This window comes from Ornithorhynchus anatinus, chromosome 11 (genome assembly GCF_004115215.2).
Source record: "Ornithorhynchus anatinus isolate Pmale09 chromosome 11, mOrnAna1.pri.v4, whole genome shotgun sequence".
In the NCBI taxonomy this organism is placed as follows: Eukaryota; Metazoa; Chordata; class Mammalia; order Monotremata; family Ornithorhynchidae; genus Ornithorhynchus; species Ornithorhynchus anatinus.
The window spans coordinates 37,929,901-37,946,063 of NC_041738.1; the positions used below are offsets into that span (position 1 = coordinate 37,929,901).

General features: G+C 45.8%; 1 protein-coding gene across 1 annotated transcript in view; it reads right to left on the reverse strand.

Annotated features, from left to right (window-relative positions):
* Positions 1–16,163, reverse strand: part of PKD1L3 (polycystin 1 like 3, transient receptor potential channel interacting) — a 42,140-nt gene that overhangs the window by 696 nt on the left and 25,281 nt on the right. Inside the window, exons 18-30 of the mRNA XM_039913627.1 lie at positions 15,248–15,434; positions 13,103–13,292; positions 12,694–12,928; positions 10,888–10,987; positions 10,524–10,667; positions 8,689–8,874; positions 7,539–7,854; positions 6,673–6,806; positions 5,485–5,606; positions 3,887–4,047; positions 2,782–2,992; positions 2,276–2,377; positions 72–203 (exon numbers count right to left, since the gene is read on the reverse strand). Of these exons, the coding sequence (XP_039769561.1) occupies positions 72–203; positions 2,276–2,377; positions 2,782–2,992; positions 3,887–4,047; positions 5,485–5,606; positions 6,673–6,806; positions 7,539–7,854; positions 8,689–8,874; positions 10,524–10,667; positions 10,888–10,987; positions 12,694–12,928; positions 13,103–13,292; positions 15,248–15,434 (2,220 nt within the window). The remainder of the gene's footprint in view (positions 1–71; positions 204–2,275; positions 2,378–2,781; positions 2,993–3,886; positions 4,048–5,484; positions 5,607–6,672; positions 6,807–7,538; positions 7,855–8,688; positions 8,875–10,523; positions 10,668–10,887; positions 10,988–12,693; positions 12,929–13,102; positions 13,293–15,247; positions 15,435–16,163) is intronic.

The following is a 16,163-nucleotide window of genomic DNA, read 5'->3' on the forward strand; positions in this document are numbered from 1 at the left end:
ATTTCTTCCCAAAGTGGTTTAACCTCATCCTACAGAGTTTAGCTTCCCCACCGAATTGGGGACTGACTTACCCCAATGAGCTGTCTCTCAGTGCGGAAGATCAGCAGAATGGCAGAAATAAAAAGGTTAATGACCACCAGCACCATCAGGACAACAATGGTGATAATCAAAAAGGAGCCCAGCACTGGGTCCAAGTCGATAACCTGGAGAGGTAAGAACAAAAAAAACCAAACTACATCCAAGGTTGGAAATACAAGTGGTAGTTTAGTTTACTTGCCCTTCTGGGAACCATTAAAATGGTATGGTACTATTCGGAATTTGTTCGAAGCAATTTGTGATTCAGAACTAGGCCCAGAAGGACTTTATCTTGTTTGGATTTTTCTTAGAAAGTGATGAGCTTAAAAAAAAAAGGAAAGAATCTTGTGTCGGTAAGGCCAAAGAACAGAGTGATATGGAATAAGAGGTGTTGCTGTCGGTCTTAGCAAGAAGGCTATGGTGAACTGCTTGGAATTGTAAAAGATCGTTGCCTTTTCCGACGTTCTACCGACTCTGTACTCTACACTCTCCCAAGCGCTTAGTACAGTGCTCTGCACACAGCGCTCAATAAATACGATCGATTGATGGGAGAATTTAGAAAGCATAATCAAATTTTGAGAAAAATAAAAATGTGGTTCTAGGGGGTAACAGAAACATGCTAACAGAATTCCAGATGTACAATAAGGACACCCAAGCTGAGAGGATGTTTAAACTAAGCACAACTGGATCGTCCAGATAAACGTTTAATAGTTAATCTGTGGTTTAGGACTTGTAAAATGATTCCTTCATTTCTTCCCTGGATGACTGCGTTCTCCAAAGGCCAAAACGAGGAAAAACTCTGGGCTCCATTTCGTTCTTTTTTGGTTTCCATTTCAGGAAATCATTTCTCAGACTCATTAACAGTATTGTGGGAATGCAGCATCTTTTCCCTTTTGTGACAGATGCTTACTCCTCTGATTGCCAGCCTGATCCTGCATCTGAACTGCCGTTAGTTTGGCTTTTTCCAAATGACTACAGGGTTGAAAACTCCATTATAACATTCCTATCAAAAATTTTCCAACTTTCCCATAATTATATTTTTATTCGCAGTTGTCTTCTACGTTTCAGGAGAATTCGGTTTAAAGGAGCAATGAGGCAAAAGAAGTAGTTAAATATGTACTGATCGTGTTTTGATGAAATGAACCGTGTGAGAAATGCCAGAAGAATCCCACTCTGTGGCAGTGCTGGGAGCTGGAGTAACATAAGAACAATAAAAGCAGGGTAGCAGCAGTTCCAGGTTATATTTTGGAATCAACCAATCCATCGTATTTATTGAGCGTTTCAGTGTGCAGAGCACTGTAGTAAGCGCTTGGGAGAGTACAATATAAGAGGTGGTGGACATATTCCTGTCTATAGCCGTGGTATTACTGAAATTGAAACCCATCCTCACATTTTTACATAACTAAAGAAGGTTTTTCCTTTCTTTTGGAATTTTAGGGTGTTCATTTACAATTTACAACTTAGTTTTTTTTTTTAAATGGCATTTGTTAAGGGCTTACTATGGAATTTTACTATGGTATTTTAGGGTGTTCATTTGCAATTTACAACATAGTCTTTTTTTTTTTAATGGCATTTGTTAAGCGTTTACTATGTGCCAGACACTGCACTAAGCATCAAGGTAATGGATAATCCCCCTTTTACGGATGAGGTAACTGAGGCCCGGGGAAGTGAAGTGACTTGCCCAAGGTCACAAAGCTGACGAGTGGTGGAGTCGGGATTAGAACCTAGGTCTTTTTGACTCCCAGGCCCATGCTCTATAGACTAGGCCATGCTGCTTCTCTAGTGACCTAGTGAAAAAGAGTTACCTCATCTGTAAAATGGGGATTAAGACTGAGCCTCATGTAGGACAGGGACCGAGTACAACCTGATTAACTTGTATGTACCTTAATGCTTAGCACAATACCTTGCCCATAGCAAGTGCTTAATAAATACCATTGAAAAGAGAGAGTCCTTTAGTGTTAGAGAAGTAAGAAGGCTTATGATGCTCTTGATGGACTTTTCAGGCTATATCCTGTAACATGGTTAGAGATGGAAGGGAGGGGTTAGGAGACTATAACAACTCAGGAGAGTTGTGGAATAGAGCCGGGGATGGAAAGGGTTGTCTGGCTCTCTTCCCCCTATTAGCCTTGCAGGGCTGAAGTTAAACTCTGATAGTTTCACTCAACTAAAAAGAATTCTAAGCATTAGGCTGAGTTCTCACCTCGTTGTAATTAAAGATCCCCATCAGGAGACCGATTATAGCCACAGTTGAATCAAAAATGGTCCGGTAGTCAGAGATGCTCCATCCAAACAGAAGATTAAACTGCTTAAGGGAGAAAAACAAATAAGAACAGGGAAGGACACGACTCATGCGGTATAGTACCGTTCCAAGCGTTTCATGGGCCTTGCCCATGCTTGTAAATACTGAGGGGGCCAAAAGCAATTGAAAACACCATTCCCATAAAGTGGAATATTAGCAATGTCATAGCTGCATCCTTAGCTTTCTGTGCTGCACTTTACAAAAACTAGGGGCCTAGACTTGACGAAGCTCAGTGTGGGCAGAGATCCCATCCACCAGTTCTGTTGTATTGCGATTTCCCAAGCTCAGCACACAGTAAGTATGCAATAAATACCACTCATAGATTGAAAGGGTCAGTGGAAATCCTTCTTCCGGAAGTAGAAATATGGTATAAGGCGATGAGAAAAGCACAAATGACTGAAGCTTACGGTAATGGAGTAGCCTGCTAGTAGGATCGTGATAATCAGCAGGAAGCCTAAGACTTCGTCCCAGGCTCTTTTCAAAGTCCTGGTGATCACGTACAGTCGGGCGCTGAGCCGCATCAGGGTCCAGAGCCGTATAATTGTCAGCAGGACCAGGAAACCAGTGACGTAAGTGAGCGCAGAGTTCACTTTTATTGTTTGGTAGAAACTGATGTTCCTGCCGAAAGAAGCCGGACGGTCATTCAGCAGCTCGGTATAGGGAAGGTTACCGTCACTGTTGGCAAATTTTGTTCCAGATTTCTGAAGCGTCGAGGCTCTCTAACGAATCCTACTCATTGATGTGCTACAATTAAACTGTCGTTCTCTGTCAAAGAAAAGACAGTACCGCAAAGATAAGGAAGGGACTGGGATTTTAATCAACTGGTCTCGGTACATAACATTAGAATCTTTGGTTATCCTAATAGAGGATGGGTGGGTGTGGAGGTCCTTGGAGAAGACAGTTTGCTCTTCACATATAAGAAAAGGAGAAAAGAATGGTGGTTGATGAGTAGCACCCCATCACCTGTGGAAGCTCTCAACAGGCCAGCCCGAAGCCCTGGGAGGGGCCCGGGGAGCCAAGAGGAACAGAAGATCGTCAGAGAGCTGATGACCCAGTGGCTTGGCCGAGAGCCCCTTCCGTCAGGACTGTGGCCCTGGACAAGGACCCGAAACCATCTTCAACGTGCCAAGGCATAAGGTACTAAAGCCAGGAGTGTGTATGATAAAGGGTGGACCGGATAAAGGATGGAGTTTGCGTGTGCTTGCCCGTTGGCCAAATGGAGTGCATATGTAGCTCTTTTGTTCTGTTCAAGGAGATATTCTGCCAGTAAACTGGCATCTTCCTCAACTCTGCAGCCCAGTAGATGGCAAATACGTCTAACTGAACTGCCAACCTGGAACGGTCACGTTTGAGGGTCAGAAATTGCCGTCGGTGAGAGTCCCTCAGACCCAAAGCAGATGCTTAGCATGATTTGAAAGTTTTATAGGCTTGGCCCATTTGCGCTATTTGTTCTTTGTAGTCGGAAGCCGCTGGTCAGTAACTAGGAAAAGAAAACCCACGCTAGCTGCTCACCTGCTGCGGTCCCGGAAATATCGCTTCATATCTCTCTTATGCAAGAAGTCACGCTTCATGTGGAGCCCGACTACTATAAAACTAATGAGGATTATGCTTAAATCCAGAATGTTGCTTTTCTTGAAAAAGTAACTCTTCCGCTGTTGTTTCAACCGCCGGCCCTAAACACAGATGAAGGGGTCAGAATTGCAGGCCGGTTAGCTCGGTTGGTTGGAGCGTAGTGGTAATAAAATCACGGTCACGGGTTCGATCTCTGTACGGGCCACTTATCTTAGAGAAGCAGCATGATCTACTGGATAGAACACAGGCTAGGGTGTCAGGAGGATCTGGGTTCTAATTCTACCTCTGCTACTTGTCTGCTGTGGGACGAGTCACTTCTCTGTGTGTTAGTTAGTTCATCTGTGGGATATAGACTGTGTCCAACCCGACTACCTTGTATCTACCCCAGTGCTTAGAACGGTGTCTGGCACATAGAAAGCACTTAAAAAAAACACCATTAAAAATGACCTACCAGAAAAAAAAAAGATGGGCAGTTTTTCCCTTTTGCATAGTCCAGCTTCAATATCCCAAACATTGAAACATACATTAAGGGTTGGGATTCTTGTCATGGCCCACTGTCCCTCAGAGCTGTGCTCCTCCTTATCAAAGAGAACTGAATGAGCAAGTAGGGAGTTGGGCTTTATCAGCGTAGCATTCAGCTTCCTTTCCCAAGTACTCATTAATCACAGAATTTATTGAGCCACACACCTTATGCAGAAAAAGAAGCTGTGGTCCCCACCCTAACTTTCTGGTTTCCCTCATTTGGAACAAATAGATCATTGTTCCAGAGGGTGAACACGAAAGGAAAGGGTGGCTGTATTTTAAGATATGGTTGTTTTGGATCAAAATACCTTGTCTCGCTTTGCTCTTCCCTTGAATAAAGGAACGCTTTCATTTATATTTCTTGTTTTGATGTCTGTTTCCCCCCTTCTAGACTGTAAGCCCAGTGTGGGCAGGGATTGTCTCTATTGATGAATTGTACTGTCCAAACGCTGAGTCTCTGCGCACAGTAAGCGCTCAGTAAATGCGGTTGAATGAATGAATGTTCTGTTACATTGCTATCCCTTTACGTGGAGCTTTTCATTTAATTTTACATAACTGTATTCCTCCCTCAGATTTGCAGCAGCCTGAAAATGGGGGCAGTTACCTGGGTCTCACAAGATGGAATGTCAGAATTCAAGCCACAGTTTTAGTGTTCCCCCGTGGCCATTAAGTCCCAAATCATCCTTAATAATGGTAACGATGGTGTTTGTTAAACTCTTATTATGTACTGTATGCCCGGGTGGATACGAGATAATCAAGTTGGGCACAGTGCCCGAACCACATGAGGCTCAGAGTCTAAATAGGAGGGAAAACAGCTATTTAATTCCCATTTTACTGATGAGGAACTGAGGCACAGAGAAGTTACTTGCCCAAGGCCATATACCAGGCAAGTGGCAGAGCCAGGATTAGAACCCAGGTCCTTTTGACTTCCTGGCCTGTCGTCTTTGCACTAGGCCACACTCCTTAGTTGGCAAGCACTAATGATGACATACTAATGAGGATCATGCTCAGCTCACCTGAAGAAAGATGTAATAAAGTAGCAGCAGGCAGAAGATGACTTGTGCAGCATTCTCCTGGGTGAAGCCTTTCTGAGAATGAAAATGTAAAGTGTCCAATTCTACAGAGGTGGAGAATGCTCCTGGGAAAAACAGGGCAGAGAGAGTCCAATTCCAACACCTGAAGTAGCTTGTCCTTTTCCCGTTAATTTCCCCATTCTTCTACAGATTTCCCAGTGCGCCTTCATCATCAAGTCTCAGATCCCCCGAGCTCCAGTCTACCTATTCTTCCTCAGTGGTTGTTCCTGGTTTCTATGTGGACTGGAAAAGGGAAGGAGGGAAAGCTTAATGTCTGAAAGATAAAGAAAAGTGCCGCTACAAGGCAATGAGGAAAGGGTGAAAATTATTGCTGGTTTGGGGTGGAGTTTGATCCCCTGACAATAACAAGAAGAATATAGGAGAGAGGCTGACTGTAGCAAAAGCAGAACATTCCAGACGGGCAACAAAGGAAAAGTCAAATGCGTAACAAAGATTTAGAACTCTAACTTTTGCATGACTGGGAAGAAGAAAAAATAGGAAAAGTGTTAAAAATTCTAATAGTATGTTTTGAGGAAAATTATGATGAAAACCAAAACTGCGATGAGGTGGTAGGTGTCAAGAAAATGAAATGGTGGGAAATATGGAGGCTCTCCCTTTGATTCGCCAACAATTTAAATTCTGTTCTTGTATAATAAATAATGATTGTATTTGTTAAGGGCTATTATGTGCCGAGCACTGTACAGTAAGGGTAATGAGGTCCCACATGAGGCCCTCAGTCTAAGAAGAAGGGAGATCAGGTTTGGAATCACCATTCTGCAGATGAGGGAACTGAGGCACAGAGAAGTTAAGCGACTTGAATCTGAGAAGCAGCGTGACCTAGTGGATGGAACATGGCCCTGGAATACAGAGAAGGACCTGGGTTCTAATCCTGACTCCACTACTTGTCTGCTATGTGACCTTGGGCAAGTCACTCCCTTCTCTGTGCCTCACCTCATCTGTAAAATGGGGATTGACTGTGAGTCCCAGATGGGGACAGGGCACCGTGTCCAACCTAATAAACCTGCATATACCCCAGTGCTTAGTACAGTGCCTGGCACATGGCATTTAAATACCATTAAAAATAATCTCAGGGGCTATTTAGCATGCAGCTCCAAGAAGAGAAGTTCTTACCCACTTCGCTGGACTCCATGATCAGGGTAACAACGCAAAACAAGTTCACATTAGCATTGTAGACAGTAAATTCCACAAAGAGGCTTTTGGTGCGTCTATCCAGCCAGTGTCCCTGCTTCAGGTGCTTCAAAATACTGAAAAATGGAGAGGAGAAACGGGAAACGTTTTCATTCTGTGATCGATCAACCTGAGCAGCAAAGCCTCCCATGTTTTCTCTGTTTAGGCTTTGGCCCAATCTGAATTATGTGTGCACCAGTGAGTTGGGGGAGTAAAAGAGAATGCAGTTTCTTTCCAAACATGGAATGGAGTTGATTTTATCTAAATACCCCGGATCAGACCAAAAAAATTGGATGTTTTCACTAAGAAGGGACATTTATTTTAAACGCTGGCCATTCTTAAAACTTTCTTTTAAACAAAGAGAAGCAGCACGGCGTTTTAGAGCACGGGCCTGGGAGTCAGAAGGTCATGGGTTCTAATTCCGTCTCCGTCACTTGTCTGCTGTGTGACCGTGGGCAAGTCACTTGACTTCTCTGGGCCTCAGTTACTTCATCTGTAAAATGGGGACTGAGACTGTGAGCCCCATGTGGGACAGGGACTGTGTCTAACCCCATCTGCTTGTATCTACCCCAGGGCTTCGTACAATGCCCAACACCTAGTTAAGCACTTAACAAATACCATCAAGATTATTATTAAGAGAAGTGCTTATGTCACTGAAACCCTAAAAAAAGGGCAGGAGAAGGTTTGCTGTTGGCAGGTTGGCTATTGCTATAAATCAGTAGAAGACACGGGAGGGCAGACGTCTGATTTTTCCACTGACAGTGGGTGGAAACACAAAAGGAAACCCTTTTTTGAGATTCTTTTCCCACCTTCTTGCATCGCTGGAGCTTTGCCCAAGATTGACCACGTATCCTCCTCCTGAGTAGATCGCAAACTGCCCTTGGATGGGATATCGGCCCAGTTCCTCTTCACTCTGATAGTGCCAAATACTCTCCTGAATTGTGCTATTCTGGTCAAGTGGGCTCCAGTTAGTTCCATAATCCTCTCTGTCCTCTTGGGCATAATAATAGGACGGCACTGGTGTTTGGGGAGAAGCTCTTTTCGGAAGGGATGCGAAAGCTGGCAGGCGGATCTGACGAATTATTGCAGTGCCCAGGAGGAGAGCGTGCCCCTCAGTAATGAATCCTGATGAAGAAAGAGAAGCCCATTAAGAGGTTTCTTCATTAAAGGTTTTGATACAACTCTCATGGGCTCTCTAGGTAGAATTAGGCAACCAGAGCAAGGCCCTACCAAGCCGGGAGAGTAGAGGTGGTTGTCTTGGGCTAAATGGGGATGGGACTGTAGCTTTTAAAACAAGAGTTGGGAGAATGAAAGTGGGTAAGGAGGGACCGGGAGAAGCAGGAGAGAGTATGAGAGACACATGGACAGAACTTATATTAATAAATCATTTCTTCTTTCATAAAGGAGGCAGTGTCTGGGTTTTTTTAATGATGATTTTTTTTCATAGTATTTGTTAGCGCTTACTATGTGCCAGGCATCAATTCTATGAATTAATATTGCAAATGTTTGGGTTTTCCTTTTTTCTTCCTTTCATTTTCTTCAACCGAAGGTGTAAAGGTCCTGTTTTGAGGTGTAGCATAGGCTGATAAAAGCATGTTGGATCACTCTTGTTGGAGCAGGAAAATTATTATTGACTCCCCCAATAATAATGACGATAATAATAGTTGGGGTTTTTTGGGAGCATTTACTATGTGCCAAGCACGGTAGTAAGCACTGGGTATATAAGATAACCTGGTCAGACGCAGCCCCTGTTCCACATTGGGGTCACAATCTGAGTAGAAGGGAGAACAGGAATTGAATCCCCATTTTACAAATGAGGAAACTGAGGCAGTGACAAGTTAAGTGACTTGCCCCAGGTCACACAGCAGGCAAGAGGCAGAGCTGGGAAAAGAACCCAGGTCTTCTGACTCCCGGGTCTGGTCTCATTCCTCTACGCCACGTTGCTTCTGTAGCGCTTACCTTTGTAATTCCCGAACAGGTTAGGAAGCAGCGTTCTGTCAGCCCACTTGTAGAAGTGTTTAAGAAGCCTGATTTTTGTGAACTGGTGAGTGAAGCTCTTCCGAATGGCTTGGTTGAAGTAAAACTCATTGTAGCTCTTTTCAGAATGCATCAAAAATATCAGCATCGCAAGGAAAATAACCTGTACTGTTGGTGAAAGAAATCACATTTGAGTACCCGGTCTGGGAAATCCTTGTCCTGTGAACTAAAGGGACCCCACTGTGGCAGGAAAGAACCAAAATTTTAGAGAAGTTGGTCTTGATGAAAGAGGGGCGGGCCTCCCTTTGATGCTCAAGCGTCTCGGCTGACAAGAGGGGGGATGTGTGACAACATACATCGCCCTCCAGATTTAGGGGGCAGAGAAGAGGGGTGAATGGGTGAAGGAGGGGGACAAAAGGGGTCCTAGACAAGTACCCGGGGGGTCAGGCCAGTGGATCCAGAGCTGGGGTTTCCACTGCCACTGTCTTGCCTCAACGGGCTCGTCCCAGATTGGCTAGCAGAGGTGCTGTGGCTTTGACAGGGACAGAATAGGGCAGAAACAGCATGGCAGCACACAATGAGTTCTCTCTTCCCAGTTTCTCTCCTTATCTCCTAGTCCACTCTACTCTGGGACCCTCATCCCGTCCTGCTTGGAGTAACCAAAATTGGGGTGATCGTACTCTGAAATTCCAATTGAACCGGGAAAGACCAGACTCCAAATAAGGGTGACCATGGAGCTGATCAGAGGGGAATTGTTATAATGAGAAGCAGGTGGCCTAGTGGATAGCCCGCGGTCCTGGGAGTCGGAAGGATCTGGGTTCTAATCCCAGCTCGGCCACTTCAATCCTATTTATTGAGCGCTTACTATGTGCGGAGCACTGTACTAAGCGCTTGGAAAGTACAATTCAGCAACAAATAGAGACAATCCCTATCCAACAATGGACTCACAATCTAGAAACATTGTCCGCTGTGTGACCTTGGACAAGTCACTTTTTTTCTCTGTCTCAGTTACCTCATCTGTAAAATAGGGATTAAGACTGTGAGTCCCATATGGGATGTGGACTGGGTCCCACTTGATTAGTTTTTATCTAGCCAGCGCTTAGAACAGTATCTGTCACATGGTAATCGCTTAACGGATACCATAAAAAAAGAGTAAAATTGGAAAAATGTGGAATGAACTTTTCCCTGATCGCAAAATTTGGATTTGAAGAAAAAAAAATAGGAGACAGCTCTGATTCCGAAAGTAACTTATTTACAAATATCAGAATTGGATAGTTTTCAAATGAGAGGGGAAAAAAATCCATATGAACCCCTTGAAGTTGTAGGTGACCCTTCTTCCATAATCCTACACAGCTGCGAAGCCAGATAACTATATTAACATAATGGGTTGTGTGGAAAAACAACATCCCACCCCTCAGAAAACTAGTTTCCCAAGTGAGTGCGGCTTAGCTGTCCTCCTGGGATCTTTTCACTGCGTTCTGCATCATTTCTCATTTTAGAGAATGTATCATGCAGGCCACAGAGATGATATTGGTTTAGTTGTGTTCTCAGGACTCAGCTGCTTGCAGAGTGCCCCTTCTCAAAGTGGCGGAAGAGAAGAAGCGATTCAGTATCGAAACTGCCCCGTAGAGCTCGGTATAATTCCAGTGAACCAATTATACCGTGTTTGGACAGGTTGGATTCAATTTGCCTCCACTGGTAGGAGCAAGTAATTGCCTTCTGAGTCACAAGGTTCTTACATTCATCTTCCCCGTATTTTCTTCCTCCACCCCTGCGGAGTGGAGAAACAGAGTAATGACGATTAGCGTTCTCCATACCAACAACCTCCCTGGTAAACTTGAACAATTTCTTCTCTCTCGAGGTCCTCCCCTTAGGTCGAGCTGGGCTACTCTCAGCTGGCGGTCTATAGATGGGGTCGCTCTCGTCTCTTGAACCAGGAAGCGCCGAAGACGGGCATCTTACTGCCGAATGTCCAAACACAAAGGGGAGGAAAAAGTTACACTTCTGAGAACCGCTCACTGACTTAGCCTAGTCTGAGCAGGAGTGTCCGGTATTGCTTGCTCAGAGACAGGGGATCTGTCTGGAAGAATGATTCGATTCAGTGGCATTCGCTAGACTGGGTATTCCACTGTTCCCTGCAATGGCGACGTCGATAGGCTAAAGAAGCAGAATCGTAATTACCTACGAGTGCCAGGATCATCTTCATTTCCTGTTCTTTCTCCTTGTTGTTCCCCAGAACTCTTCTTAGCACCAGTGAAAGCAACAGGGTTAGGCTTATTATCTAAAGGGAAATAGATGACATCCTCTGTTGTACTCTCCCAAGTGCTCGGTACAGTGCTCTGCACAGAGTGAGCACTCAATAAATACCACTGATTGATTAATTGATTCTAAGCAGACATTATGGGGCCCTAGAGCAGTTCCAAGTGGAAACCTACTAGGACTTGATGGCATCACCCTCCTTTTTTCCATAACTCTTCGCTCCTTCCTGACACCTCCTTTCCCTCCGGCACTGTGGCCGTCTAGGTTAGGCTGTGGGTGGTATTTGCTCCACCCTGGACCCCACAGCACTTAGGAACATATCTATAAATTATACGTTACAGATTATATTAATGCCTGCCTTCCCCTCTAGACTGGAAGCTCACTGTGGACAGGGAACTGGCCTGCCAACTCTGTTGCATTGTACTCTCCCAAACGCTTAATACAGTGCTCTGCACACATGTAAGGCAGGGATGGGGCCAAAAATTCCTGCTTCCCATTTGAGGTCTTTCCCTTTAGAATGAGCCGTCCCTGGACACTGATCACGTGCAGGACACCTAACAGTATGAAAATAGCACACCCCCGGGGAAAGAGACTGCTCAGTCTAGCAGAGAGCCTGATTTCGGAGGATCCTTTTTCTAAATTGACGTTAATGCTGCCGTGGCACCAGACTGATTTTACGAACTGCCTATTAGGGAACTGCCCTGGTGCTGGATGATTTGAGTTGTGATTTGACTGATTGATCGTTTGTTCACGTTGGCTAATTCGTAAGATTTGCTTGGCCGAGTCTCTTTGTTTATAACTGTCCTACTGCCCCCTCCAAGGACTAGTCGATCAACTAAAGCTTATATATTCTAGGTAGATAGTAAATAAGTAAATGTTTCAATAAGAGGAGGAGGATTGCACCACTGACTTTAAAATATTTGATTTGCAGTAAATGAATTAATACCAGTAAATCACACAGCTTCCGGCCCGAGAAGGTGGTTAGTATGTTGTTCCTCTGATTAAGCCTTTATGGCTGCCAATCTTTTCAGAAATACCTGGATGGGAATTCAGAGGGACTTGTAGATTTATAAGATATAATCTCAGGAGTAGGCATGGCCTCGAGAGGTCAGGCATGAAGTGTCATTTCTAGCCCCATGATGGCATGGTTTTCTCTTTAAAATAACCCAGAGGAGAAGGCATTACCACTTTCCTTGGTAATTCAAGCCGTGGCCTCGTAATATATCAAAGGAAAAGAGACTGCATTTTCAGGAGCCCAGAGTGGGACTAGTTAATAATGATCCAAGCATCTGGGGAGGATGAAAAAGTAGGGAAGAGAGCCAGAAGCAGAGAGAGACCTAGAGGCAGACAGCGTGACCCTCACCCAGATGGATACGCTCGGTCCAGAACTGAGTTCTATTAGCAGGAGAAGGACAGAAAGGGAGTTGGCACTATAGTTCCAGAGTTCCTGCCACAGCATCTCCCCACAAAGTTGTCTATGCTTGGTTGAGCTTCCACTGACCCTGCCTCAACTGCTCCATTTTGCACCGGTATCCCGGCTGCAGATGGCCAAGGAACCTTCTTTCGGGTGGCAGGATCAAGAGGCAAAATTTGTGACGGACTCACCCTATGCGCAATATTGACCAAAGATTGATCCCGAATCACTGGTAATCCCTTTTTCAATGAGGCCCCCCCAAACCGGTTGTGCTAATGGCAGCAAGATCTCGACCATTATCTGTCCCCATTTACCTTCACCGGCTGTATTATGAAGATACTCTGGAGGATCGACAGCATCATCGAAACTACCCAACTGGTAGCTCGTTCTCTGTCCAGCTGTAGGGAGTAAAGTGCCGTGAAAAAGGCTGAGAGGAGGCCGGTGGCAGCCACGAAGAACCAGCAGACATAAACGAACCAATAGGGCAAGTATCTGGCAAGTGTAACCTTGTCTTCCTTTGGGTCCAAGATGGGAAAGCTTGTTATCTCCCTAAGGGACAAAGATAGGATTAACTAGAGCCGGTGAAAATACGCTCCCAAACGGACAGATAAAAAAGAGATAATAGGAGAGGAAAAGGGAAAGAAAGAAAAGGAAGGAAGGAAGGAAAAGGAGTATTAGATGAAGGAAAGGAAGAAAAGGAGAAGAAAGACAGAAACCCATTACCTGGGAGGCCTCTCTGCGGAAAGAATTTGCCTCTCTAGCCGCTCCCTAAGTTTCTGCAGGAGATTGGCAGAGGGTAGGAGGTTGTTAGGACTGTCGGACTGGGAGGGATCCAGCGATCTGAGCCGAGACTGCAGCCTCTCTAGCATTCTGAGCAGGTAGTGATTTAGATCGCCGCAATCCGAAGGACTCTCTGAAAGCACATTCGACAGTGGCGTGTTATTTATTGCTCAATTATAACATCCTCTAGGAAAATGCCCCGAAACTCCTGTTGCATGCGTCATGATTCTCAATCCATTATATCAACGGAGCAAAGAGGTCGGCAGATTATCAGCCACCCTTGGGCATGTCTCATGAGCATCTGACCACCTCTGCGCCCGGTGAATGCTCACTAAATATGATCGAATGAATGGATGAATCCTCCCACTCCCCAGGGAGGGCTAAGGAGAGGATCAGGCCTGGGGAACTTTGGGAAGGATGGCCACGAGGCCAGGGAAAGATCTGGCTGAGGTCAACTGGGCAGTAGAACCGAGGAGAAGCTGGTGGAGCCAGGCTCCCCACAACTGGGTGCCTTACCAGTCCTCCCCCTTCACCTCCCCCAAATGCCTGACTTTCTCCCATGTTCTCCCACTGCCCTTGACCCAGCTCCTGCTGCTGCAGCTCTCTCCTCCACTCTCCTTTTCATTTCTTAGACAAGAAAAATCAGGCTTGGGAGTCAGAGGTCATAGGTTCAAATCCCGACTCGGCCACTTGTCAGCTGTGTGACTGTGGGCAAGTCACTTCACTTCTCTTTGCCTCAGTTACCTCATCTGTAAAATGGGGATTAACTGTGAGCTTCATGTGGGACAACCTGATTACCCTGTATCTACCCCAGCACTTAGAACAGTGCTCTGCACATAGTAAGCGCTTTACAAATACCAACATTATTATTATTGACACCTGTGGGCATTATGTAAATATTGATTGCTGACAAGGGCAAATTTACTCTTGCTTTTGGGAATACTCTGTTGTATTTGCTCTCCCAAGTGCTAACTACAGTGCTTGGCCCACAGTAAGTGCTCAATAAATACTATTGATTGATTGATTACCCTCACCTCCTCAAGTTGCTGCTTCTTTTACTGTTTACAGTTATTGGACCCTAAGGCATTTGGTGGGAATTTGAAATGACTCACAGAGCTTTACCCTGTGATCATTCATTCATTGATTCAATAGTATTTACTGAGCACTTACTATGTGCAGAGCACTGTACTAAGCGCTTGAAATGTACAATTCGGCAACAGAGACAATGCCTGCCCATTGACGGGGGCTCAGTCTGGGAAGGCCTCCTGGAGGAGGTGAGCTCTCAGTAGGGCTTTGAAGAGGGGAAGAGAGGTAGTTCGGCGGTGGTGAGGAGGGAGGGCGTTCCGGGACAGCGGGAGGACGTGGGCCGGGGGTCGACGGCGGCATAGGCGAGAACGGGCGACCGTGAGGAGGTGAGTGGAGGCAGAGGAGTGGAGCGTGCGGGGTGGGTAGTAGAAAGAGAGAAGGGAGGTGAGGGAGGAGGGGGCAAGGGGATGGAGAGCTTTGAAGCCAAGAGTGAGGAGTTTTTGTTTCGTGCGAAGGTTGATAGGCAACCGCTGGAGGATTTTGAGGAAGGGACTGACAGGAAGACTTTTAAAACTCCACTGGGTCTTTTTAGGAGAATCAGGGTGAGTGTGAGAGATACTTGAGCAGACACTGGGACAGCAAAGCTGTGTGAGTTGTCCATGGACTCTCATGTACTCATGGTCTAGAAAAGCGGGTGACGGTCTCCAACAAGCAAGCGGGACAGCTCTTTTCTGGCGGGGATGTTTTTGGGGTTCGATATTATATGTATCCTGTGCAGCTCTGGAGACTCCATCTTGTGAAACACTGAAGAGACCTTAGTATTTCAATCAAAGCTATTCACTGAGCACTTGCTATACGCAGAGCTCCATATTAAGCGCTTGGGAGAGTACAGTACAACATACTTCATCTTCAGTGCTACCACAGAGGTGGACTCGAGGGCCCTAAAACCAGTGGGAGATTAAATTGTGCTTGCAAGTCAGAAGAATGAAGGAGCAGAAATAGAAAAGTGCGTGGGAGTGAATGAGAGGCAAGTGAATTAGACGCATCAGTCCCAGAATTTACCATTTGCTGGATGGGGTCCTCTCTGTTGCCCTGGGCAGCTACCTTGACTCTTTATGTGAGAGTAGATGAGTGAGGATAAAATCTTCACCAGCTCAGTGATGTTGTTTGAACTCCAAGTGAATTCTTCACAGCCTTCAAGGAGATGTGCATTTTTCCTACATAGAAATCCCACGGTCTCCTTTAAATCCTACTTGTAGAATGAAGTTGAGAAACATTAGTGACCAGATGGCATGTCCCTGGTTCTGCTCATTATGCGCTGCTAAAACAAAAGTTTCTACGTTCGCTACCTACACTGCTTTCTTCAAGTGGGAGATTTTTAAATGTAAACCGTTGAGTATTTTTGCTGTATTTTCCAACAGAAAGGTGGCCCCGGGGAGGAGGCGCTCTGTGTCTATGCACGGGGTTCGTGACCGAATACCTCGAGCGCTTCCTCATTCGGCAAGGGGTAGTGACCGCATTTCAGATGAATGCATGTTGGTGCGTGTGCCAGCCCCGGTCAACCGAGAGAGTTGCGTGGTTGGCGGCTAGCTACCCCACACTGCATGTTTGCCTCTGAGCTTCCAAGTAGGAAGTTCAAATTGTGCTTATTTTCTCTTTCCCACACCTGGCTGTCAAAAAACTACCTGGCAGATACTTAAGTCTTTCCCCAATCCAGGCCCTGTTCTCCCTCGGCCTAGCAGTTGCTGGACCCTACTGTGGAGAGGGGCCGGGGCACAGCTGGGGATCGGATGAAGTGACTCAGGCAAGCGGAGCAGGAGGGCGGTGTTCTCATCCCCCTGCCAGGGTCTCGGGGACCCAGGGGAAGGAGCCGGGCTTGCCCAAGGGAAGGTGGACTGACTGGACTGGCTCAACGTACTGAAGTTTGGGACCAGTAGTCACCTCTGTAGGTGATTCGCGCATCCGGCCGCTGCACCTA